A 27040-nucleotide genomic window follows, 5' to 3' on the forward strand; every position below is an offset into this window, starting at 1 on the left:
CCCATCATCTTTCTCCTAATGCTGAAGTAATTCACTTCTCTTCCTTTCCAGTTTCGGAATATTCTCTCTCCTCTCCTCACCCCTGTTTTTTTTGCCTCTCCCCAGGAACAGCCAGAAGGAATGACCCTGGTGAAAGAGGAAGGGGACAAAGATGAAAGCAAACAGGAGCCTGAAGTGGTCTATGAGACAAACTGCCACTGGGAAGGCTGTTCCCGGGAGTTTGACACGCAGGAACAGCTAGTGCATGTAAGTTAATGGTATTCAGGAACTGGGTTTTAAAACTACGTGACCTTTTTCATGGGGGTCGGGTTCTCTGACCCTGTGCTGAGTCAAGTTTCTTAGCTAACAGCGCTGCAAACTGGAGAGGGGTTTATGAGTTTCTGGGAATAAAGAAAACTCAGAGCCACAGTGCTTGACCTGTGCAGTCAGCTAAAGCTTAGTGTAAAATTCAATAAAGTCTTCAACAGAGATTGTAATGGCTCTGATCCTGTAAGCCAGCAAACGCTATTTTGAGTTAGAGACTTTGATAGTTATTGAGTAATAGTAAGCTGGACATGAATGATTATTAACCTTTAGCCAAGTTTGATTTTTTTTTCCCCTCCCCAAAGGGAATGTAACAGTAGAAATGGGTGAGGGGAATTCTTCCCCTTCCCTAAGGGGAGAGTTTGGTACCAATTTACTGTTGTGTGTAAACTGAAGGGGGTTATTTGGCTAAATACATGGAGACTGAGTTATTTCAGTCTTTTTAGCAGCAGCAAACTGTATGGTCTATTTTATGCTACACCAAATATTAGTTGTATCTGTCTTGTTTTTATTTCCTCTCTACCAGCTCTCTGAAAGAAATGATTTTACTGACTTGTAGTGTTACAAGCTAGAAAATGAAGTCAAAATCTAAACTATAACCTGGCAAGTACAATCCCCTCCACATTTCCAACCTCCTGAGCTAGCAGCACCTCTTAATTACCAGTATCATGGAATATATCAAATACTCTGGAAAAAAAGGAATTGCTAGTACAGATCAGAGAGGAACATCTTCAGCAAATATTACTGTGTCAGAATTGTATTTATTGTAGAAAACTGTTTAATAATTCCCTGAGATCATGCAAAATGTATTGCAAAATATAGCCAGTGCTACTGAAATAGATTGTTGAAAAGTGTACTTTTCCACACAAAATGAATTAAAAAAACCCACCATATTTCCAAACCCTATGAAAAATGGCAGACTGATGCTGCAGAGCTGACTTTAGTAAAGCAGTGCCAGCTTTCACTTGCTGGTATGTGAGAGCCTCTTGGTGTTATTCATCAAGATGTGTTTTCAGTTTCTTGTTGTTATTAGGTAGCAGGAGTAGTAACAATAACAACAATAATAATGAAAGACTATTAAAAGCTAAAGTAATGGCAAAAATATGACATTTTAAAAGAATCCTTTGGACGTATTTTGCACAAATAATTCCCTAACATTTTAATAGGTCAAAATTTAATGTGAGGAGAGACTCTTTTGGTGTCGCAATATCTTTTTGGGAAGAAATGCCATAAGAATGGCTGCTGCAAAGGCTTGGACACATTTAAAAGATCAAGTGTTGGCCTCGCCATTGATTCTATGCGAACAGACCAACTGACATCATCTGGGGCTCTGCACAGGCACAGTCATGGTATCTGCTAATAATTGTAGGGCTGAAGCTTTACGGTGCCTGACAAACCTTTCTCAATATTCAGAAACAGTCTGTGATGATGATAAATAATTTACACCAAAATACATGAAATAAAAGAGAAATCCAGAATAAAGGTGTCCTTGGTAATGAAAGAAAAGGAAGGGGATTTGGTGATATTTCAGATTAAAAATATAATTGAATTCCACTGTCCCTGTTAGCTGATAGCTAGTGTTTTGTAGTTTAAGATGACTTAAATTGACAGTATGATAGTTTGGTTGTTTGTGGGTTTTTTTAACTGCGTTTCTGGTGTGATTTTTATAGGAAATCTGACTATTATAAGGGTCAACAGCAAGACTCCTCTGAAAAAAAGTGTATTTCTTCTATTTCTGCATAATGGCAACATCTGAAATGGGTTTCTCTAGACATAAAAAAGGGATATAAAAAATATTTCTGTGATCTAAGGAGTTCTTTTTGGCAGGACTCACGATTCAGATATGTTATGATGGCATTTAAGATTACGAGGTGTAAGTCTTGACTCGATACCCTGAAGACAATGAATTCATCATTGCAACCATCACATTCAAGTAGCACAAATCACTCTGTAAGAGCCAGCGTGACTCGGTGATGGGGCCCTGGTCTGTGATTTCTTTTGCTGTTCCGACAGAGCCCTGCTGTGGGGACTTGAGCAAGTTATTTCTGTCCAGAATTGCAAAGGGCTTTAGACATCGAACTCTGTTTGAAAGTCTGGCCCTTCACCCCAGTCTGTCTGTGCCACGTTTTGTCTGCCCTTGATTGCCACAGCCCTCTGATGTACATTTGCAACTACTAGGGAAAAGAAGTCCAGGTCTTGGTAGGGCTTCATGGGAAGGCACTCTGGGCTTTGCTTAGGTGTGCGACTCCAGCAGAAAGCATTCAGTCCCTAGGCAGCAGTTTGGTATTTGAAAACCTCCCCACTGATGTGGCTCATGTATGCCTCTTACCCAAATACTGGTGGGTAAAGCTGAGTAGATGCAAATGCTGTAACTGTACTTTACCTCAGTGTCTTTGCACTGGGTGAGTTCCTGACTTGGTGTGTGCATATGTGCATCTGCACTAGGCACAGAATGCGTGCCTCAGTGGCATGAGTACATCCTTAGTGATATTTACACTGCAGTAGCAGCTGGAAGCCTTGCCAAGCCCAGAGCCCCATGGTGCTAGACGCTGCTCAAACACAAGAGAAGGAATGGCCCTCCTGTGGGCATGAGGTCTTCATCCTGCTGCTCCAGGGCTGTGTACTTCAGGCTGTTCAACACTGTCTGGAGGTGCCTGAGCTTGCTTGTGTACAGGTAGGACACTACTAATCTTCAAGCCTTGCAGCAGAGCTCTGCCACGTTGCCTGTCCTGGCTGTGCACGCTGCTGCTCTGTGGGTGATTCCCAGCTTGCCGGCACACTCAGCAGAGCCTCAGTTGCTCCAGCCGAGCTTGAAGGGCTTTTGAGGTAAGATGCTGGACTGCCATCTGGGATATCAAAAGTGAAGATAACTGTCTGGTTTTGTCGATTCTGCACTGGGGCATTTATCATTAAGGCAGGGGCAGCTGCATACATAAAGGCAATAAAGGCTTAAATTGCCCAAGCAAGGCTTATCCAGATAACATCTGCCCATTTTCTTATTTTTCCTGTCACTGTGAAAGGATGATTAGCATGAGCAGAGCTACAGTCACGTGCTCAGAAGTTGGGTTGGTGTTATACAGCACGACACGTGTGATATTACCTCATATTGTATTCACACACCTACTTGCCCATGCTGTGGGTAGTAAAGTGAGCAGTACAGTGAAAGTGAGAGTTACGGGCTATGTAGACCATCACAAAGTATTGCAAGAAACTCATGCCCTGTAACCCACTTCACTGAGTATGTGGTATGTAGCATATATTCAGTAGAAAGGAAAATGTACTCGTATATTTGACTCGGAAGTATTTGGAGTATTCTTGCCCCTGTACAACTCTCTAAACCGATTGGGCTTTGGAAGTTCATCCGGGAAATTTGGAAAATGCCAAGTTTCAGGAAAAAAAGACCTAAAAAGCATCCTTTTATATCCTGATAAGGCTAAATTTTCAGAATCTACAGAGGCCAGCAGAAAGTCTCCTAATGAATGCGGGATTGGTTTATTTTTGTTTTTCAGGGGAATAAAACTGTTTGTAGCCATGAATAATAGTAGAATATCACACCCAAAACATCTAATGGCACAGAAGAGACTTCTATCCAAGCCTTGCATCCCAAAGGACTGGGATTTTAGAGGAACTGAAGTGTTTAGGGTAAAGGTGGAAGTATGTTCCTAGCCGTTTTGTTTCCTCAAGTGTTAGGTACCTCAGCATGAATTCTAATTGTGCCAGGTTGAGCTGAGTTAATCAGATTCTAGCAATATCTGTGTTACAAAATGGTGTGTGATATGGCAGTATGAAGTGGTAAATACAAACATAATCTGTGCTTGAATGTGGGGTATAGCTTTAGAGCAGAAATTGCAATCTTGGGCACAATAGTGAGCATGTGATGGCATTTTTCTGCATTACTTTCTGTAGCAAAGTCCTCCTGTTACTAGTGTAAGTGCAGGTGCTAGTGAAAATGCGCTTAGGTCCCAAGAGACAGTGTTTTCTGACTGAATTTATGAACAGAACTAAGGCTGCTATGAATAAATAACTGAAATGCTACACAAAAGAACCATTATTGACCCACCCAGAAGGGTTTGACACCAAAATGATTTTGGTGCCAGTGCTCTTATTTTCAAGCAATATGTGCTTAGAATTCAGCATGGTTAAATTTTCATGACACATACACCAAAAGGCAAGGTGTTAAAGCATTCAGACACTCTGCCTTATTTATAGCACCTATCCATCCTTTCCCCCCCCCCCCTTCTCTTACAGTTAATAGAAAGATTCATGATTCTTCATGGTTGTCTGTCTAGCGTCTGACAGTGCCGACTGCCCTGCTAGAGCAAGTCACTATCTATAATTGATATCCTTCTATGGAATAGGGTACCAGCTGCAATTGAAGGGTTTTGCTGAAAGCTCTTAAATCCTGACAAGTTCTGCCCTTGTTCTGGTTGTCTCTGAGCTGCACTGCTGGGATCCCAGGGCTGTTTGAAGTTGGTGCAAAAGGGCTGTTGTGTGTGTTGCACATTAGCAAATCAAAAAGTTAGGGAGCCACATTAGAGCCACCACTGCGTTCGCCTGCCAGGTAGTCTTATTTGCACTCCTGAAAAGATTGCTTATGTTACTGTTTGAACATGTGTACTATAGGTTTCTTTCTTTCCCTTCTTCTTAAAAGGAAGAAAAAAAAGATCTTATTTATTTTAAAACCTCAGTTTGCTGCTGGGGTCTTTATCATTCAGCTGTTTAATTAATTTCTCTGCCCAGCGAGATATTATAATTGGGCTTAGCTGAGCTCAAGTTTGTTTTAAATATGTGATAAATGCACTTGAGCGCCCAGAAGCTAATAAGATACTGTATATTTTTATAAATCTGGTTTTTGTTGCAGTTTGTCTGGGTTTTTTCCCCCAGAAATCAGTTTAAGAATAAAATCTTGCAGAAGGGTTAGACACTAAAGATAAAAGTTTGTTTAAGAAAATTATCCTTCAAGGAAATGACTGAAGTTATTGTTAAATATTAATACAATGGCAATCAGAAAAACGCAGCACTGCCTATTTCTCATCCCCCTTGCTGTGTAGCCTTGATGATAATTATTTTTTATTCAAAAACATGCTTGAAGAACTGTAGAGCTATTTTTTGTTACTGTTTTCTCCTTAATTGTACAGCAATAAAATTCTCTCATTGTTGTTACATTTGATTAGATGAGATCAAAAAGCCCTAAACTGACAGCGGTGGCTTATATTCAGGATTTCATTTGCTGAGGTCTTCCTGCCTATTTGCAAAGCCCCAGAGGTGGGAGCCCTCCTCCAGCTATCCCCAGGGCAGCTGCTGTAATGCTCCATCAGGCTCCCTTGTCACACCAGAGGAGAGTTTCTTGTGTTTCTCATGTACCCACATGTTCCCAAGGTAATTGTGGTGCACTGAGGATACCCAGAAGAACCATTACATGAAGTTCCCTGACTTGAATTTCTGAGTATTTTTGCCATCCCCTGCTACAGAAAATGGTGGGCTTAGCTCTGACCTTCAGATGTTGGCCAGCCACCCAAGGAGACTTACATAAAACCTGGGCTGTGCCTCAACTCATGTTTTGCAGCATCTGTCATGATATGAGATTCCTTAATCAATGATGTGCACCTTGAAACAGTTAAGAATATGCCTGACTGGGAGGTGAATGGCACACTCCTCTCTGAAAGACTAGACCTCTTTGGAGTGGGTCACTTTGGATGCCCAGAAGTAAGGACTCTCAAAGTCAATAGACATGAAAGTCTCACTCCCTCTGCTACCTTGCTGCCTTTGGCCTGTGGCTTCTTCCTCAGCTCATCTCCTGTAGCAGAGTGGTGGGTAAGAACTGGAAAGAGCTTCACCTCTTTTCTCTAAGAAAAGCTCCAACTGCACTAGGAGAATAAGGCAGATTAAAGCAGTTGCCCTGAGTAAAAGCTGCAATGGGAGTAAACGATGCTGAGAGCTGCACGTTGCTCACCACTTGCAGGAGGAGAAACTGCCCTGTGATCAAGCAGCCCCAAGCTGCCAAAGCCAACAGGGTGCCACCCACAGCTGGACGCATAGGCGTCTACACCTGGAAGGAGGCAGTTACACAGAGCTGCCCTCAAAGGCAGATTATCCCTCATGCGTTAGGGATTTCTTCTCTCTGTGTGCTGGAGATGTGCATGCAAACTGGTTATGATGCAAGTGAAGTCCCAGCTGTGTGAAGCAAACCCTTCACCATCCCAAAGGGGTGTAGTTGCACATCCCAGTTACATGCGTCTCCAAATACGTGCAGGGATTGATTTAATTTTTAATTCTCCTTTGAAGAGGCAGTTTTTGGTGCATTTTCATTCTAGTTGATTTGGCTCTAGTGCAGTAACACAGAGAGGCTACAGCCTGTTCTCAGGCTCATTGTGCATGGCAGTGACAGCTACTGCCCTGAAAGGTTCAGAAATGTTTCCTTTAAATTGAAAAGAGTAAGGAATAGATAAGAACATGAAATCCATTACAGTAATCATTTTTTCCCTGACAAAAGTAGAATGTTTTACGTACAACAGCAAAGGGGGTTTTGCTGGTGGTTTTATTCTTTTTCATCTTTATTTTTCACTCACTGGGGTCTGGACCCTGATCCATGTTTGGGGAAGCAATGCTGTGGATGAAAGAAATCATACTTGAAGTGAAACAAGCCCAGGGCTTGGGCTGAACGTTGGGACCACATGGAAAGGGCAGGCAGTTGCTTCAGTGCCATGGAAAGGGGTTTTCCAGTTTGTGCATCCCCTCAGTATATTTGGCCTTTGTAGCCATGAGGTCACACGGGAAGGAGAGAAAGGGAGGAGAGGTTATAGCAAATAATCATGAGAAACATCTGCCCAGAAGTTTTTAGGTTTTGGAATGTCTTCCTCAGTGCCTGTTTAAAGGCTGAGTTATAATTAAGACACCACCTTAACATCCTGGATTATAGACTGATGAATCCACAGTTTTGAGCTGTGACAGAATGGCAGCATTGTTTATAGGCCAGGAAATCATTATTACATGGTTCAGGAAAGGTAGTAAGCAGATCTGTGCTGCGGAGTGTGTGTTCATTCTCTCTTGGTTCCCGTACGGGTACCTAACACATGCTTGTTTAAATGAAACAAGTCTTTAACCTCCATCAAAGGAAAGTGCTGTTGGGTTTTAAGGTTAAGTAATGGCAGCCGGACCTCAGTGCTGTTCTGTGGCCTCAGCAGCCCTCGGGGTCTGGCACGGCCCCTGTTTGCTTTCCCAGCACATCCGTGTTCTGCGCCAGGCACCGCGATGCCTCTGCCATCCAGCAGCGTTAAGAGTCAGCGCTGCTGCCTTGTGAAGAGATCTTATTCACTCTGGGCTTGACCCAAACGCCAGCTGTGTTTTGGCTCAGGGCCTCAAGCACTCCACTACACGAGCTCATCGCCAGTTCCCCTACCTAGAGTCTGGCTTTTGATCAATCACTGAGAAGAAGGGGAAAAAATATGAAGTGGGGATTTCTTTTTTTGATAGAGAAAGGTTTACAAAAAATAAATCCACCCTAATCTGTGAAGTGTTAAGAGGGGATTTAGAGAGAAATGTAATCATTTTTTTTTTTTTAATTTTAATTCCTCTTAATTAGCATTTCTTTCACAGCATTAGGAAAACTTGTTGTTAGTGTGCTGCTGCTAGGGGTACTGTTCATATGAGTTGCCAAAGTCATTGTCTTTGAATTGGGGTCCCTGAAAGACGTTGCTAAACTGTGAAATGTCATTTAAATAGCACTTCTTTTTCCCTGTTGTGGGCAGGGGTGAATAGTGCTCTTCCTATGCCCCGAGAAGTTACTCTAGCCATTTAGATTGAAATTGCAATGAGTGGGCACTTCAGAGGAAAGGGCCGTGCATGGCAGGGAGCAGGGTTTGACCCCTGTCTGTGCTTTTAATCACAAAGCACTATTTAGGTGGTTTGTGGATAAACATACTTACTTGAAGTGTTTACTTTGCCTGAGAGGTCTGCTAGTGAGCTCTTCAGGTTAGTGACTTTCCATAGGTGACTCCCAGTTTTGGGCAGAAGTGTAGGATAAGAAGCTGCCAGCCAAGTCCCAGGGGGGCCTGTGCTGGCTGAGGGACGGAAGCATAGGCAAGGGTAAAGCTGCAAACTGAGTTGTCTCTTTGTTGCCATATCATGGAGAGGAGAGAAAAGGGATGTCTCTGCCTGCTTTTTTGGCTGCCTCTGAGCTGCAAGGAAGGTTGGGCTTGGGCACTGACTCCAGGCTCCTTTCAGTCCTGACCAAAGCAGATTGGCCTGGGCAGAGCTGTGGTTTCTGTACAGCTTTTTCCTGCCTTGCTACTGCTAAGTGATTTGCTGTTTTGTAGCCTGTGTTACTACAGTGAACTAGTGGAAAATCTGTCTTCAACTTTCTGGAGCCCCCTGTTTGGTGTATTGTGTCTCCACACTGCTTTTGCCGTCTCCTGATGAATAGGATTTTATCCATAGTGCAGCCCATCTTCATATCTTTGTCACAAGTGCCATATTCTCCCTTACAGCCGCCTATATTCTACCCAGAAGGTTTGCCCACAGGAGCTTGATCCCTGGAAGAACAGAAACCTATTGGTGCTGGCCCAGGGATTGCACGTTGGAAGTGCTTTTTCTCAGCCAGAAGTGGCCGATCAGCATGCATGAACCAAGTCAGGGACAGGCAAGCTAAATACAGGCACAGGGGCAGCTTATCCATTTGCTTTTGAGAGGGCTGGGCTGCGTGGATTTACTTTTGCAGTGTCTTTTGTTCAGGTAACCTCTTACTAGAAAGTAAAAAAAAAAGGCAGATGAGCCTTTTATCGTGGTGAAACAAATTCAGTGTTTTGCAGTGCTTAAACTTTTGTGTGAGTGTGACTCTTCTTCAAGGTGTCGGGTACCTAATCTGTAAAATGAATGGGTGGTGGTTTTGTCAGGAGTGGGTCCTCTGGTGGCTTGCACTGTAGGTATGAGGTCTGCACATACCGTTCTTACGTGTATGGCAGGGCTGAGATGCTGCAGTTCTCTGTGAGATAAAGTAGTCAAGCTGAAAATGAAACAAAGCTTTAACTGTATCCCTCCTTGTGTTTAGCAGAGATAAACTACAGTGGAGTCTCAGTGCTGCTCCGTTTGGCTTCTGGCAGCAGCTTTAATTGGTAAAATGCAGATTTTTTTTTTGATCAAGAGGGGATTATTCTTGTTATCAGTCTGGAGCATCTTATTTCAAGATGAAAAGGCTTCGCTGAATTACAGATGCCAACATTTTTACAAAGCACTTTGGCGATTGACATCTCAAAGAGAAAGTATGATTTATTAGCCTATAATGGCTAACACTGAGCACTGGGCTAGGTCCCACTGATTTGTGAAATTGCTTAGTATGAATTGCCTTTTTGTGTAATTCAAGCCCCAGGTTTTTCAAATGAACTTAAAATACGAAGTGTATGAACATTGCATACCTGGAAAGAGAAAAGGGTAATAGGGCTGTGTAGCTAAAAGGAAAAGAAAGGCAAAAGGAGAAAGGGAGAAAGAAAGAGAAAGAAAGGGAAGGAGAAAGAAAACAAAGAGAAAAGAGAAAGAAAAAGAAAGAGTGAAAGAAAGAGAAAGAAAAGAGAGAAAAAGACCTTCTAAATCCATCTTGGTGGTGCTTTTTTATAGTAGTTTGGTTGATGTGTTGGCAGGGTAAAGATTAATAACAAGCCTTGTCGCTATCAGTACCTGCTTGTCGATTCTCTGTAACAGGGCTGTCTGTTCAGCATGGAAATTATTGATTAAATAAAAATTGCTATTAGATTGCGAGTTGATCCATAATCACAAACAATGGTGGACATTCCTCTTTCAGATCCCAAGCCATGCATCAAGTTTTTTCTTGCAGTAATTTATATTGTGCTGACACTCGCACCTATTAGGCTTTTATCCTTTCTTACATGTGTCAAGAAAGCACTAAAAGAAAGAACAGCAGCAGCACAGCAGCAGGTAGGCACTCACTGAATTTTCAGAGAGAAGCACAACACAGCTGAGTCTGTCCTTTGCCTCTAGTTAGCACCTTGCCTCAGCAGTGATTTCTGCCAGAGAACACCACCACCCCTTGAATTCAGGGATACTTTTCATAGTGTTTTCAGCGAGGGCAAGAGATTGCTCCACCAGTATCCATACCTAAAATGCTCACTGTTCTTTTTTCCATCTGTAATTCCCTTGGCACTGGTTTTATTTATGAATCTAGTTTAAGGTATGCTCATGGGTAGGCTCTCCGTGTCAGGACAATATGGAAAGGAGATGCATCCAGGGAGATCGAGTATCGTTTTTAGGGGGAAGGGGGGTAGCATTCTGGAGTGTGGAGGACAAGTGGCTTTCCTGGCTTTATTTAGCTCTGGTGCTTCCTAATGTGAGGAATCCAGGATTGGAGTGCTTCGGTTAAGACTGCATCACTTTAGGCTGAGTTAATTAAAAAGATAGTATCTCTTTACAGCACATGTGAGCACGGTGCCAACTTTCTTCCTCCTGTGAAAGCCTTTGTCTAAAACAAAAGGAAACTAAGTCAAAATGTTTTCGAGAGTGTGGCCATCTGTAGGAACTATGCCCACACAGTTTCTCTGTCCTTTTGTCTCAGAAGACCTTAGACTGTGTATATATATATATATATATAAAAGTCAAAACTGCTCAAGCTCACCTTGCCTGTCTGCTAGGGAGAGGCATCCCTGTGGCCCTGGACTGTGCATTGTAGGTTGTTGTGCGTGTTGCCAGCAGTAGGCAGGATTAGTGCAAGAGTTTTGTACCTCTGTACAAGAGCTGAGAATATAGAGGCTTAACACACTATGGGTATGCAGTGATTTTTGTTTTGTTCGTGTACTACTTCTTAAAATTAGTAAAACAAAGGCTTTATCCTTTAAACTATTATCAGAGCTAATTATTGTACAATGTATATTTCTGTATCTCACTACCGTTAGAATAGTTTTTGCCTGTCTTTCTTGTGCCTGAACTATTTCTAGCAGTACCACAGATAACCAAGAAAACCCTACCTGCAGTATTTGATCATTTGCCACATTACACTTGGTTTACAGAGTGTTTCTGCATCCAAAGGAGTGTGGCCAGCAGGTCAAGGGAGGTGATTCTCCCTCTCTACTTTGCTCTGTTGAGACCCCACCTGCAGTACTGCATCCAGCTCTGGAGTCCTCAGCACAGGAAAGACATGGACCTGTTGGAGAGGGTCCAGAGGAGGGGCACAAAAACGCTCCGGGGGCTGGAGCACCTGTCCTGTGAGGAATGGCTGAGAGCATTGGGTTTGTTCAGCCTGGGGAGGGGAAGGCTCTGGTGAGACATTATTGTGGCCTTTCTGTTCTTAAAAGGGGCCTATGAGAAAGATGAGCAGGACCTGTTGCAATAGGATGAGGGGTGATGGTTTTAAACTAAGCGAGGCTGGACATGAGGAAAACACTCTTTACAATGAGGGTGGTGAAACACTGGCACAGGTTGTCCATAGAGGTGGTGGATGCTCCATCCCTGCAGACATTCAGGGCTGGGCTGGATGTGGTTCTGAGCAACCTGATCTAGTTGAAGATGTTCTTGCTTATGGCAGAGGGGGTGGACGAGATGACCTTGAAGGTCCCTTCCAACCCAAACTATTTTATGATTCATTATGCAGGGCAAATAAGAAGTTTTCAGGTTTGGGCACCATCCTTGAAATCAAGAGACCACTTCATTTTGCAAAGCCAGAGGATGTGCCTTGCACACCTCCCTCCAGCACAGCCACTTTGTGTGGATCAGAGCCGAGGGATTACCAGCCAGGAAATTAATTGCTGAGGGAATTCTGATACTTAGAGTTAGTAACAAAAGCTTGAATAAAGAAATTACGTTTATATCACATTCTGGAGGCACCTGGCTCCAGCTATGATCCAGTTTTTGGATGAGGGAGAGTTACAGAGATACAGGACTGCCCTTTCGTTTACTCCTGCAGACTTCCAGGGCTGACTGTCAGCACAGCACAAGTCAGTCCAGTTCAGATGGTGCCCCAGTGGTATATAAGAGAAGAGATGAATTTTGGAGATAAACCAGACTCTTTAGGATTGATTTTTAGTTACCAGAAACACCTGTAAGTTCACTGCAAGTCGATTAGAATGTGGAATGTAGGGCAGAAAAAAGAGCCTTGGCTCTTTTCTAAGTGTGTTAGGTGATACCCCCATGTTCTACTAAGAGATCCTGCACAGTTTTCACTGTAACAGCTCAAACATATGCCTGCACTCTAGCAAGACTGTCTGTGCTATATACAAGAAAATAGAAAATGTGATCCTCTGGCAAGAGAGGTGGGAAAGAAGGCATCTCTGCTGCTGCTCCCTGGAGCATCAAGAGCAACTAACTTTTAACATGTGACAGAGACCTTTGCTAACCCTGACTTTGCTAGGATGTGACAGGGACAACCAAGCTTAGCATGGATGGGAAAGGTAAATCCTAAATGGATGTCCAGTTGGAAAAAGCCAAAAGGGGATTCTCAGAGGAGCAATAAACTGTTGCATTTGCTGAAGCTTGTTAGGTGTGTTTCGTAGGGATGCTAAGAAGGAAGCACCCCAAGTACTTCATGCAATTCAGTCATGATGTCGTGGCTTTAACACGCTGCTGCTTCTGTCACCCACTGATGTTGGATTAATTCTACCAACATCTGTGATGAAACAAATGTTAAAACATACATTGTCCGGTAACGATTTTTGGTGATGCTTATCACTGCCATCATTTTCCTTTGTAGTTCCTTTGAAAAGCCTCGTGTGTTTTTAAGTCACTACATTCCCAGCTTTCTTAGGGGGGTTTTGTGCGTTTCATTGCAAAAAGCGGATCAGGCACTACCTGAACTGCAGCTTTTGTAGATCATGTGTAAGGAGACACAAAGTGCATTTATTGAACCAAAAAAAACTCTTGCTATCTTGCTATTCAGCAGTCTCTCTCTGCAGATGAAGCATTGGTACTTTTGTCATACAGGCAATTGAATGCATCCATGTGGTAAGCATAGGGACTCTCTTTGGAAAAATTAGAAAACTTCCTGATTGATTTACACAGGAAGATCCTGCTGAGGAGTATCTTTCCTTTCAAGTGGATCAGTGTTAGCTGTGCTGTAAAGCTTAGCAAAGTATGAAAAGCAGAAGAAAGTATATGGTTTTAGAAAATCTCGTGCAAGGTTGAGTGAAATGAAATGCATGTTGTTCAGTCTGTGTGTTTAGTGTTAGTGGCCATATGCTTACCCTAAAGAGCAGATCCTGTTTAATTGTCTGACCTTTACCTTGCTATTTCACCCCATTAGGAGCATGGATTTTCAGTAAAAGAAGGCAGTGGTTTAACTTTTTTGTAAGGGATCAAGTAGTTTGCTAATCCACTGCATAGATAGGTAGATAGATAACCCATTGTACCAGTCTTGAGAGTTTGGAAGACTTCAGAATCTTGTTAAAATGGTATGGTTTAGCTTTTCCTTCTCCTGTCTTGCTGTACCCGTTCATAGATTTATAAGTTGGCTCATGGGATTAAGCAGTTTGTCTCCGCTAATATAAAATGATATAAAGCTGCTGTAATATACGGTTACATTTTAACTCAAAGAGCCTGTTGGTACTAACTTGCTTGCAGTGTATTTCCAAACCCGTGCACTGAAAGGCAGTGTAAATTTTAATAAAGTTTTGTCATTAAAGTCATACAGCTTTTATAAAACAGCTCTGGATTTATATATTCATTTTGTGCACCACAGTTGCTAGGGTATTTTGCTGGATACTTTTTTACTTTTGTTTTTTTCTCCTCTAGGCATCTTTACTGTTGAGCATTTATTTCTTGGCTCCACCAGTCTGTGCTGGGGAATGTAAAGATTAGAGATCTCTTCCCGTTTTATTTTCTTGTGAACATGCCCTGTTGTAAAGGAAAATATTATTACTCTGAGTGTGATTTGAACCCACAGGTCACTAACAAACCAAAAGAGCTGCTAAAGCCCCATTCCTGCAGAGAGCTCAGTGCATTTGGACCCAATCGAATTTAACAGGCTCCAGGCTGCCATAAGAGCCCATGTGAGCAGAACCAAGAGCTGCGCATCCTGGCTACGAGCAATGGCTGGAATTTATCAAAGCCAAATAATATGGGGGGAGAACAGTTAATTTCAGGTTTAATATATACAGCAGGTCTGATTTCCACTGAAGTTAGATGAATTATGGTGGCAGGAAGGAGGCCTATAGCTTTTAGTCTTCTGCAGCAGTGTGGGAAAACATCCAAAGTTTTTAGTTTCTCTGCCTCGTGTGTGCTGGTGTGCCTCTAAAAGATCAGGATGGTATTTTCATTCTTCATACTATTTGCAAATAAGATGAAATACCTTATTGTAATTGCCTCTTTATGATGACTTCCTTCCCAAGTGTGCTGGCAGGAGTCTTCTGTAGTCTCTTCTTGCTAGTGAGAAAAATCCAGAAATAGAATATGTGCTTTTTAAGTGTGTTACACTAACATCTGTATCAGTGTTAAGTGCCAGGCTGTTGGTTTTATTTTAAGGTAAGGCCTGTTTTTTCAGGTATGTTTTTGTTGCAGATACACAGCTGTATGTGAGTGCAGATTTGCGAGGATGGAATCAAGCCATTGCTTGCTTTGGGTACTGCTTGTGAGGGAGTTTTAATGGGTTTTAACTTGGTTTTCCTGGAATTCTGTAACAGTTGCGTATAAAATCGATTTTTATCCCTAAACGCAAAGATCATGAAGCAGAAAATTTTGAAGTTGAGCCTCAGGTGGTTTTCTCCCCTTCCACGCTCAGTCACTCCTCAAAGGTATCAGACAGTGCATTTTCTAGGCAGCATTCAGTGGTATTCTCAGACGTAGTGAAGGGCAGATGTTTGGTTTCAGGCCAGTCCTTACCCTCTTCCTCATCCAACTGTAGGAAAAACTGTGCCCTTGTTTCTGGAGTACTGCTTTGACTAGGTTGAAAGAGGAATGTGTAACAGATTTATGGGGAATGTGGAACTCTTTACAATGAGGATCTCCCCTCATGTAAGCTTATGGCAGGAACAGGCATTGCACCTCCTTGCAGTCATGCCATAGAGCTGCTTCCTGAAGGCAGGAATGCAAGCTATAGCCCTCCTGCCTTCAGCCAGCTTCAGAAAGCTCATGTGCATGTGTGATGGAGAATAGAGGAAGGAAAGCAGGCAGAGCAGGATGAAGATCATCAGCACAGGGTTAGGGGATAGATAGGGGATAGCATTTGGGAGAAGACCACTTTCAGTCACTATCACATTATAAAGGCCAACATCACAGTTTCATCACTTAGCAATGGGTCTTAAACCCTTCAGCAAGCGGCCTTTGTTCAGTCTCTTCTTCCAGCCCTGGCTTTTGAGCCACGTTTGAATTCGCCATCACTGGAGAATCACCCCTGGCTGCTTTTCCCCTCTGCTTTTGTTCTTGCTAGTTTTTCTTGGGTCTCTTGGCTTACGCTGCAGGCACCAAATGACCTTAAATTTTTCTCATGTGATCTTTACACAGAAGACAATTAAAATGTGGGGACCTAAATGTGAAGAGCATAAAAAAAAGCCAACAAAGTAGAAGTTAGCCAAAGATGGATACATTAAGATTATTTTTCTTAAAGTGATTCCTGTGCATTGCTGAAGTCATGGTGAAGGTGAAAGTTGTAATGGGATTCTACCTGTCAGGTTGCCTTTTTCAAAAGGGATTACCCTTCAGCAACCTGCTCTAGTGGAAGGTGTCCCTGCCCATAGCAGGGGGTTGGAACTGGATGAGCTTGAAGTCCCTTCCAACCCAAACCAGTCTGTGATTCTCTGGAAAGGCTCTCTTGGTTTTAGCGTAGCAGTTACATCCTCATTGAAGCTCTCAAACTCTGCATCCAGACACACACATTTAGCAGAAAGAAAGATGCTGGAGTGAGTGGAAGTTGGAGGAGAGTTTGCCAGCACTCATGCAGTGGTGTGGAGCAGGTAATACAAACTGCAGCAGGAGTGTGCTGCAGCGGGGCAACAGGGGGGGGGGCAGCCAGAGCAGGAGGTAATGCAGGCAGCAGGCAGGTAGAAGGTGGTTGGGAGAAATGCCAGGAGTGGTCAGCTTGCAATTGACCCCTTCTGCCCTTTCAGGAGCCGTGGAGGAGCACTTCTTCAGCCCAGTGCCCCAAGAACTTAGTCCTCCTCATGGTAAACCCTGTAGCATCTTTCCCTGCTTCAGCAGTTCTCAGGAGCGCAGGGCATAGCAGAGACATAGCCAAAACATCTCCTTTGAGAACAGTTGACTTGAGCATCTGGTTCATGGTTTCTTCTTTCCATTCCTTCACTTCTCTGCTGCAGGTCCCTCATACAAATGCAATTAGCCCTGTCCTTTGGCAGGTCATAGATTCAGGTGGTTGAAGAGAGAGGTGGAGGTTTTGGGGTTTTTTTTTTGGTAACATCACAAAATATGGAAGCCGTGACACCTTGTTTGAACCAAGGCAAACGCAATACAGAGCATCAGAGTTGGAGGAACTGGCAAAGCCCAGTTACCACAGCAGCATGCTTTGAAAATTATTTCCATACATTTGGAACAAAAAATGAGTGAGGAAAGCTGGAATTCCTCTAACGTATCAGCTTCATATATTAACATCCCAGCTAGTAATACAAGAATACAACCTTAAAGAAAGAGATGGCACTTGATTTTGGACAGAGTTATGGAAGAGAACATCAGAGAAGAAACAAAGCTGAGAGTCATCAAAGCATTTTCCTACCAGTGTAAAAGTGGAATGATTAATGTCTGTAACATTTATGTTGATGTTCTGGCAGAAATTCATTTATTAAATTTTCAGGTTTAGGAAATAAAGATGCAATTTCTGCCCATTGCTTTCCAGCTGCGTGCTCTTACACAGGAAATCAAGGGAGAGCTGTAAAACATTGCCCTGCATTTTGCTGCTGACAGACTTAGCTGTACTGTATATGTGAATATATCTATATTAAATGAAACAAGAACAAGATTTGATCTTATTAGGAAAGAATCCTCGCAATATCCCGTAAGTTCCATTCTCTCTATAGAATATCCCAAAGCCTACCAGAAAGCTGGAAACATAGATACAGGCCAAGGAGTCTGTTCCCAGCCTGATGAGCAAGCTGTGTTTTCCCTGTTGGTATTATATCACATCTATGCTGTATAGCTACTGTATCAGAGATTAAAAGAAGGTCATGCTGTATTATGAACCACTGTCTTTATTTTTAGGATTAGGTAACTTTTCTCTTTTTTTCCCCCCACTGATTCTTTTTATGTCCTAAGGGCAGATCCTTTCTCTGGGGTCAGGAATGTAATAAGGCAGGTTTTCCTCTCTCCAGGATATTGTGTCTGTCTCACTGTGTTTAAATTGTCACAGAAAGCTCTTCTGAGCAAAATACAGTATTTTCTTTGTACAGGAGCCAATGATTGACGTATCCTTGGGGACTTCTCTGTCTTTAGCATTTAAACATACAAGTTGGATATGTTTAACCTATTGATAGGCAATGAAGGCAACCACAGAAATTATAGCAAGAGAACAAAAGGAGAAGCAGAAAGAAAACATTATTGTTTTGGAACTTAGGAGTGAGAACTTTTATTGCTGCTGTTAGTGCAGGGAGATGAAAAAGAAACAGTCAGACCTATATTTTCAGCTGGAACAGGGAGGTGAGAGGGAAACAGTCCTGCTGGGTTGTGTCCTTTGAATTAGTGTATTCCTGTCTGTTAGTAATGCAACTTCACATTTAGAGAACAAGACTTCTCCAAGGCTGTACATAAAAAATTCATTTGATTCGCCATGGCTTGGTTAAACAGCATTTGGGGCAAAAAGATGACTCCTGCTCAGGACGTAGTGAACTCCACAAAATGGAAATGTTCATTAATTATTAGTTTGACTGCTTTTGGTCTTTGTGTGCTCTGGAGCTTTTATGCCCCATGAGACAAGGACAGTCTCTTCCCATGTGCACTGACCCCACATCTCACCTTAAATACATCTTTAAATATGACTATAAACCCGGTCTTCTCCTAGTGGCAGCTGTGCTGGCCAAAGACAGCTGTTGACCCCAGCTGTTTGTTGCAACATCTCTGGGGTTCCCCTCACTCTGCCCTTCCTAAGGGAATGCTCCCTCGGATGCTAGAGTCAAAACAGCTAGACCAAAACCCAAACCTTTTGGACCAAAGTAGGTGAAGGCACACTTCATGAGCTATCGAGACAGTCATATTGGAAATACAGCAACACCTTGCTAAGAAAAGGTGGTGAGCCCTTACAGGGCAGAACCATTCAGTGTCTGAGTACAGCCAGAACATGATGTGATTCCCCCCCCAGCCACTTTGTACCCTTCTTACTGTTTCCATCCTCTCTGCCAGCCATTGGTTTCCACGCTACCTTTCTCCTGTGCCTGTCATCCCCGTCCATCTAGTTCTGTGGGCTGTCTTGAGTTATAAATCATCATTATTTTTCAGTAGACTTGGACTTCTAATTTTGATGCCTCCATTTCTTCATTGATGGCTATTGCCAGTTCTCAAGGGACAGAGATGGGAATCCAGAACAGCACAGTAATAAATGAGCTTCAAGCATGAATTCAGCTGGAGTGCTGACTGGCATCTATTTTTTTTTCCCCTTACAATTAACAGGCATGGACACAGAGTTCATATGTTAAGTTTGTAAAATAATGTAAGTTATATTTCCTATTTTCCACGTAATTCACTCCTTCTTGAAATAGCAATCTTTTTGAGTGAAACTTTATTTAGTGATTTGACTTCTTTTAATGAGTAAAACCTCTTTAGTCACACCGGAGTTAGAAGCATTTGCAGTACGTAGTTTATTAATCAAAAAGGTCACACTCCTCTCTTTCACATATACAGAATCATATCATAGAACGTTTAGGATTGGAAAGGACCTTAAGATCATCTAGGTAACCCCAAAATATCTGGTTTGTGAAATGTGGTATGCCACTAGTCTCATTTAGGTTTACAGTCATGACCAGATGTAGTAGGGGTCTTTATTCGCTAATAGTGGCAAACTTTGAAAATTGAAGTATTGAGAATGAATGACAAGATCAGACACTGTGAGGTGAGGAGCACAGTGTGCAGACGGAGTATTTAGTGCATTCATTATACGCAGAGGAAATTGCCATGCAGTGCTTTTCATAGAATCATAGAATGGTTAGGTTTTAAGATCCAGCTGATGTTAGCTGTGGGTGTTCCTTTTCAGCAAAGCTGTCAAGGTGCTGGTCTGCTTTGGGACAGATCAGTGGATTGTATGGATTGTCATGTGGCTCATCAGTGTTAGCAGAGATCTGTCACAACAGCATTTCTTAAATCTTCCCTAAAGTATGCAAGACAGCCGCAAGAACTCTTAACAGAGTAACAGTAAATGCATCCAAAGGCAAGGGAGCAGGGGTGGAGATAGTTATCTGAGTTTCTCCACAGGTATGTGCCTATGCAGCAGTGCAGAGTTCTTATGTATAGCTTCGACTTGGTTTAGGAACTGCAACCAGCTTAAGCATTTATGCTACCATAAAGGTTTAAAGCAGCTTAAGGGCTTCTTCCGTCTCAGGAACTAAAAATGGCTTAAGTACTTATGCCACCCTAAGGACACGAGGTCAGAAGCATACTCTTGACTTGTGCAGCAGGGAGGAGACGTTAGTCTCTTGTGGTTGTTTAGCCTGGTTGTGCCTGCAAATGATCTTTAGTAGCGAAAGGACAGAAGGGATCCATACCTATTTTCTAGCAGATAAGAGGAAATTAAAATGTGTGCATTGTTCTAACAGCGAGTCACAGAAGGTTAGAGAGAGACTCAACTGCAGCGACTGGAATGTGTCCGAAAAGCCTGCTGGAGATTTCACTCCATGGACATGCAGGGCTTTTTTTCCTCTTCACAACGGGATTTCTATTGTTGCAGGGTATTTCCTGCCTCACCAGGACCTCCTTTGTATCCTGACTTCTTTTGTCTGTCCATCTTGCTGTGGATCATGGAGTTAATCTTTATCGAGATGTTAATGAGCTGGTAGGGAGGCCTGCCTGATGTCATCTCTTAGTTGCCTGACTACCTAAAATGGTAGCGAGGAGCAGTGACGAGCCAGTGGATTGCATCCCTGAGGAGCAGGCAAACACGAGTACTTGCTTAAGTGCTGCCCTCTCACTTCTCTGGATGCTGATACTGTTTTTACAGTCACTCGTATCTCAGGAAGCTGTGTGGGTCAAGAACCTCAAAGTATGCACACCACTCATGTACAAGTGACTACTTCTAGTGGGAACTGGAGATGTAAATACTACTGTGCATGTGGGCTTTAGCTTTCGGGTGCCCTTAGCCTCTACCTCTACTGTGGCTGTAGTAGTAGATACTATTTTACCAAGGTTTGTTGTTAGGAGGAGTACATTCACAAGTTATGAGTTATTGAGAGATGCTTTGGTAGTGGTCTCAAGTCCAAAGTGAAGGAGAGATCGGTACTTACACCTAAGCTTAAGAAGTGTGAATTCTGTTAAGCCACGCCTGGTGAGCTCTGGTGTACTTCACACTATCCTGGTTGAGAAGGTTGAGGTCATACTAGATCATATGAAGAGGAGGGCTGAAAGGACCACTGAGGACCACTGTCCTGCCACTGACAGGCAGGACATAGGGACTTCCCACACCTCAAGTCGAAGCAGGGTAAGAGGGTGAATGAAGACTTCGTCATCCTAGAGAAGACCAGAACAAACCAGTTTGTTTAATCCAGCAAGTGAAGGCAAAAAGTAGAGTGATGTATGTCAGTTAGTTGGGGAGGGAGAAAAATAAACACTGTGCAGGGAAGCAGAGCTGTTTAAGCTAAAGGATATTGTTGGCAGAAGAACAAATAAATATAAATTGGCTGCGAATAAATCGAAGCTAGAAATTAGTTGCTAACCAGCAGAGGAGTGAGTTCCTAGAAGAGCCTTCCACTGGGAGTAGATCACCAATGTACTTAGAAGACGAAGCTTGCTCCGTTCATGACTGGTATTATGTGTAACGAGGCTTGCCACAGCAAGGGATGGGCCTGATGACCAAGAACCCTCCTAATATTTCTGACTGAATGTGGGCTTAAGGGCAAATGTACATCCCCTGTGCAAAACACATGAATAAGAGTGTTCCCTGCAGGACTTAGAGGTCAGGGACAGCTAATCCCCTCCCAAACCAGCCTCAGAGCTATCCAGTCTGTTACTGCCAGACACAGTCTCTGCGTGTTTCCCCTCTGCAGCCCGCGGGCTCTGCGACTCCCTCGTGCAGCTGGGAGATGAGCTGTGTTTAGCAGCCATTCCATTGCGGTGCCTCTTTGCTGTTCATGCTTCCTCTCCTGTGCAACAAATGCTATGGCTCTGCTGGTTTGAGGGACTTGCTGTGGCAGTACAGTCCAGGAGGAGATTTGTGCTACAAGATGGCTTAAATGCTGCTTTTGCTTGGTGTCAGTAGTGAGATTTAGTGAGAAGTTCTTTAGCATCTCCTTTTTACATCCATAAAATACGAGGAAATAACCATGAAAAGATAGAAATTGTATAATAGAAATTAAACTAATTTTTGGCAGTGGTGATACATGTTCCACTGTGCCACTATCTTACCACATTATACCAATACAGCATGTCTCTTCCCAGTTTTCTCTTAGCAAATACTAGGGATAGTGTGTCTAGAAAGCAGGATCAGGAGATTTTCCTGATGTTTTCTGCTTTATCCACCAAGTAACACTTTGCTTGTAGATGCAATTTCGGTTGCAGGTCACAGTCGTTCTTTTTCTGTTGTTCCTAATTCATTCCATTGGTATGAAGAGGCTTTCTTCCTGCTGTGGGAGCCCGTTTGGCCTTTGGTTATGTATTGAATAGCTAATGGGTACCAAGCGGTCAGCCAGGATATGCTTAGATAGTCCCTTCTTAAAAACTCATGGAGGAGGGAAATGGAAGATTATTGCAGATCGTACCTCCAATGTAACCTTGCATCATGTGCTACAATTTGGAGTAGCATGTATGATGTGCATTGATTACATGAGAACATGTAGGATTTAAGATGTTCCCTTCTTTAACAGTATTTCTTACCACTGTAATTTAGTGTATTATTACCACGTAAGCATTTATGCTTCCAGGAAGCTGCAGTTTGTGCTCCTTGTTACCTCTGGTTTTTGACCTTCTCCAGTAGAGATGACAGGCCAACTTCAGCCTTGATTTCAATGAATTTGGTGGCTTTTATTTGTTCTCTGGAATTGAAATCCGTTGCAGAGCTTCCTCCTTGAAAGTCAGAGCATCCTGAGACCAAAATCAGTATTTAGGTCAGCTCCATCTGTTCATTTTAGGGTATTTTGGAGCTGAATGTTAATAGCAACATTTTTAAAGAAAAGAAAATGAGCCAGGACAGACTGAGGTTTGGTAATAGGCATGGAAGTGGCACGGCAGTGACTGGTATTTGCAAATGACCCCTGTTTAGCAGCTTTTTGGAGCTGTGTGCAATGGGAGATAGCTACTAGAATTCCAGCTTTTAATGGAGGCTTTTTTTCAGGTCAGAAATACTTAATAATACAGAGCTGGTGCTTCAGAGCCTTATGTGAGCAAACCTGACACTGGGGAGTAATATCATTGGCTTTCATGCGCCTATTTACTGTAATAAGGATTACCAACGTAAGTAAAACTTGCAGGTTTGCCTTTTCACACCCTGAAACTGCATCAAAATTCAATTTCACCAGGAAAAAAAATCCTTCTGATCTAGTCCCTGGAATGTGACATTTCATGGGTGTAATAAGGTTACAAACAGATTATAAATTGAAACCCTATAAATCCTTATTGTACTGTACCAAAGCTTCTGCTTTGCATAATACTCTTATTCCTGACTGTTCTTTGTTTTACAAGCTCAGAACTATTCATTCCCTCTCATAATAGAGACCAGGGAGCCAAAAACACCGTGCAAAATCCAAAGGTAATTATCTGAGTCAAAGAACCTGAATGCCAGAGTTCACAAACTTCTGAACTTCTCTAATTGCCGTTGCTTGCACAGTGAGACCTCCCTCTTCCTTTAAACGTGTTGTAAATGCTGCACGCTGTTCTCTCATTTTGACAATGACAGAGAAATCCCAGTGTAGATTTAGTTCCTGTTTTGTATTGGTGTAGTTCTGCCTATGTGTCCATAGCAGATGACTGATCAGTTTTCAGCTCGTTGCTTGAACAGCAGAGGGTGTTTGAATCTGGCCCTGTGTGGTCAGGATTAGAAGTGCTGTGATTCTCCTTGCCTGTGAGCACTGATTTCTGTTGTTGGCTTCTTATTTGTGCTGATTTAATGTCTAGCAAGTGTCTTCTTCCAGAGCAGCCTTCCAGTATTTGGGGACATTTATAGGTCTGCTAAAATATCACCCCTCAGCAAAAAACAACTGAGCAGTTTGCTTGAGAGCTTAAGAAATTACCCAGATTAGCAGATGGTGTCTTGGGCTCAGTTCTTCTAGCCTTTACCTGAAGGTTGAGGATAGATACTCAGAGGGATTGACTGAAAATGAGATGGCTTTGCAGGTGAGCTCTCAGAGACCACTTGGAGCATCAGAGCAATGAGGGAAAATGGCACAAAGAGGGGTTTGATTGTAGGAGGAGCAGAGGGAGTAGGAAAGGAGTGACAGGATGAGAGTGCAGGAGAGATGAGTATGGAGGGATGCAATTGTGCAGTGACCTGGGGCTGATCATAAGATGCTTGGCAGGTGAGCCAGTGGAGTGATGGAGAGAGGAGAATGATCAAGTCACCATCTTGGGCAAGCTTTGTCAGCCACTGCAGGGAGCCTGGGCTGGGGAGGGAGTGAGGAAGAGAGTTTATGCCCATGAGAAAGGCCAGTTTTAGAGGATGCCCATGCTGATAAAGGCTGAGGTCTGGAGGGCAGGAGCAAGCTCATTTGCAGGGACAAAGGGAAGAAGCATCCTATGGAGAAATTATCTGGAAGAGCACCCATGGTGCCTGACTGCCCACACAGCGGGAGGTGAAGGGAGGTTCTGTTGTGAGCTGATGGAACCAGCCCTGAAGTTTTCATATCAAATGGAACGCCTGTGTCACACAGTTGTCATTTCCTTTGTGGCTGTGGAGGTTTAACCAGGTAACTCACAGTCTGTCATGTTTACAGAAGGATTTGACCAAGAATTGGGCAGATGCGTTTTGTCCCATTTCTTCTTTTTATTTCAGGAAAGAAGAGTGCACATTGGTCTCATGGTACTTTTCTGATGCCATTAGAGTGCAGGGCATCTGTACATTTTTGGAACAGGCGTGTGTAGTACAAACGGGCAAGAGATCTGCACTTGAAACTTAAACTCCTGCAGATTACATGTTGTACATTGTCCAGCACATCTGCTCTGTTCCTGTGCTCTGTGCCCCATCACAACTTTTAAGAAATGGCAATAAAGTTTCAGGAGAAAAAAGGCAGTCATCTTTTACAGGCACTGCACATCTGTTTGCCATGGCAATGCTACACAATGCTGAACATAAGTGATTTTATTTGGTTTCCTGATTGTTTTCAGGACTTGAGAAAAGATGGGGATTATCTTTTTTGTGTTCCATTATGAACTACTGAGTTGCTGTATGGCTGGCTTTTTCTGTGAGCTACTTACAGAGTAGATACAGATTTCATCCCTGTGCTGTGATCAAACACGAACTCTGGAAGGATTTTGTCCAGTACCTTAATGGAAATAATCTCATTTGCTGAGAAATGCAGCCATCTAGTGGCACAGCTAGCAAGCTGTGGTGGGAAGTACAGCAATGGGGAAGTCTATGATACTCCTCGAACCTGATCCTCTCCTGCAGTGGGCCTAAGGTCTTCGTTCTCACAGTCCCTGCTTCTGCCTTCCAAGACGTGGGCAGTGTGGTCAGAGCACTTGCTGGTGAAAATTGAGGCAAAGAAGTCATTAAGAACCTCAGCCTTCTCTAAATCCAGGGTAGCCGGTTCTTCTGTTTCCTTCTGGAGCGGGACCACATTATCCCTAGTCTGTCTTCTGTTTGCTACTAAACCTATAGAAGCGTTGCCTGTTATCTCTGACATCCCTGAGCAGACTCAATTATAGTTGGGCCTTAGCTTTCCTGACCTGATCTCTAGCTTCCTGGACAATGTCCCTGTGTTTTTCCCAGGCTGACTGTCCTCACTTCCACTTTCTAACCATGTGCTCTAACCCGATTCATTCACTGAAAGACAATGCAGGGCTAAAAGGTTTGGTGGAGGCTCGGTTTAGCAGTTCTGTTGATTTTTCAGGTTGGAGGATGTGTTTTTAAAGGCCTGATTTCATTTGTGTTGAGTTGCATTTAAGTAAGGCTTTGCTGGTCCAAGAAGGCATTACTCAATGTGACTTATGTGAATGGTGCTGTGTGTGAGATTTGCTCCATTTGACAGCCTGTGTCCCTGAGGCCTGATACAAAGCTCGTTGACATCAGTAAACACAAATTCATGGGCCTTAGTGGACTTTCAGTAAGATCTATGATTTGAACCCAGGGATCACTTTGGAGCACAGAGAGTCTTGCTCTTTCAGTACTGCAGGATCCCAGTTCACACCTGAGCCTCTGGTGTTGTTCCTATGCAAAGTTACAGTAAAGCTGGTGATGATGTTACATTTCTGTTAATCCATAATCTCTTTTCTACCCAAACAGCACATAAACAATGACCATATCCATGGTGAGAAGAAAGAGTTCGTGTGCCGATGGCTGGACTGTTCCCGGGAGCAGAAACCATTCAAAGCCCAGTATATGCTGGTGGTCCACATGAGGAGACATACAGGGGAAAAGCCACACAAATGCACTGTGAGTAAAGAGGGCTGAGCTTCAGGCTTGGATGGGGGAGCTGGGGCTATGCAGGGGAAAGAGCAGCACAGGTGCTGCACCCCCTGATCCCTTGTCCATTGGACATTCGTTAGAGAAGTTACTTAGTCTGCTAGAGGACTTCCATGTCTGCTTCATTATCCAGCTTAGCCAGATGACAAGAGCTTTAGGAGATGGGATTCACTGGATAATTTGCCCCACTTCCTCAAGTTTAAAGTGCAGAGAAGCCCTAGAAGGCATTATTACACAGGGCACAGTTTGCTTAATTATTGAAAAGCACTTTCTCTCACAGAGCTGGGCATTTTTGCTGGCCACCAGTGTCCTAATGAGTTCACAATGTATTTCTGTCTTAGATAGAAGTGCACAAATACTGTGCTCTCCTGTTACAGCAGATGCCGGAAGCATTTTAACTTGAGCTGTGATGGGGTTTGCCTGGGCAAAATTAAAATCCACCAAATCAAACCAGAATTACATTGGGCAAGGTTATGAAGGCTTGGAAAGTTTCTGAACTGTTACAGGTCAGCTTTTACTGTTTCATGCATGTCCAAAGATGAAACGTAATCCAGACGTACTTCTTATCTGCAGTTTGAAGGTTGTACAAAGGCCTACTCCAGACTAGAAAACTTGAAAACGCACTTGAGATCTCACACTGGAGAGAAACCATATGTGTGTGAACATGAAGGCTGCAACAAAGCTTTCTCCAACGCATCCGACAGGGCCAAGCACCAAAACAGGACTCATTCCAATGAGGTAAGCAAGCACAGCTTCAAAAACAGTATGAAACAGTTGGTGTCAAACAGACTTACAATGTGGTCACAGGAATTTGTTACAGACAGGCACAGAAACCCTCAGCAACCTGAAAGGATATTGTTCTAGATGGGTTTTGCCAGCATGGTCATTCCCGTGTCCTGTGGACCTGGAGAGGCTTTGGGTCATTTTACTAAGCATGAGAGGTTTGAATGAAGGATCTAATACATTAAGCAAGGACAGATCCTGGTTTCCCTGAATAGCTGGGATCATTCTTCCCTCCGGAGCTGAGGGCTTGCCTGGAGCATGTCCCCTTGC

At 43.1% G+C, this 27040-nt stretch overlaps 1 protein-coding gene across 1 annotated transcript in view; it reads left to right on the forward strand.

Annotated features, from left to right (window-relative positions):
* The window catches only part of GLI3 (GLI family zinc finger 3), a 54220-nt gene that overhangs the window by 17636 nt on the left and 9544 nt on the right, over window positions 1-27040 (forward strand). Inside the window, exons 4-6 of the mRNA XM_010015136.1 lie at window positions 106-246; window positions 25808-25957; window positions 26561-26725. Coding sequence (XP_010013438.1) covers window positions 106-246; window positions 25808-25957; window positions 26561-26725 — 456 coding nt within the window. The remainder of the gene's footprint in view (window positions 1-105; window positions 247-25807; window positions 25958-26560; window positions 26726-27040) is intronic.

The sequence above is a fragment of the Nestor notabilis genome, unplaced genomic scaffold (genome assembly GCF_000696875.1).
Source record: "Nestor notabilis isolate BGI_N333 unplaced genomic scaffold, ASM69687v1 scaffold6880, whole genome shotgun sequence".
Taxonomy (NCBI): domain Eukaryota; kingdom Metazoa; phylum Chordata; class Aves; order Psittaciformes; family Psittacidae; genus Nestor; species Nestor notabilis.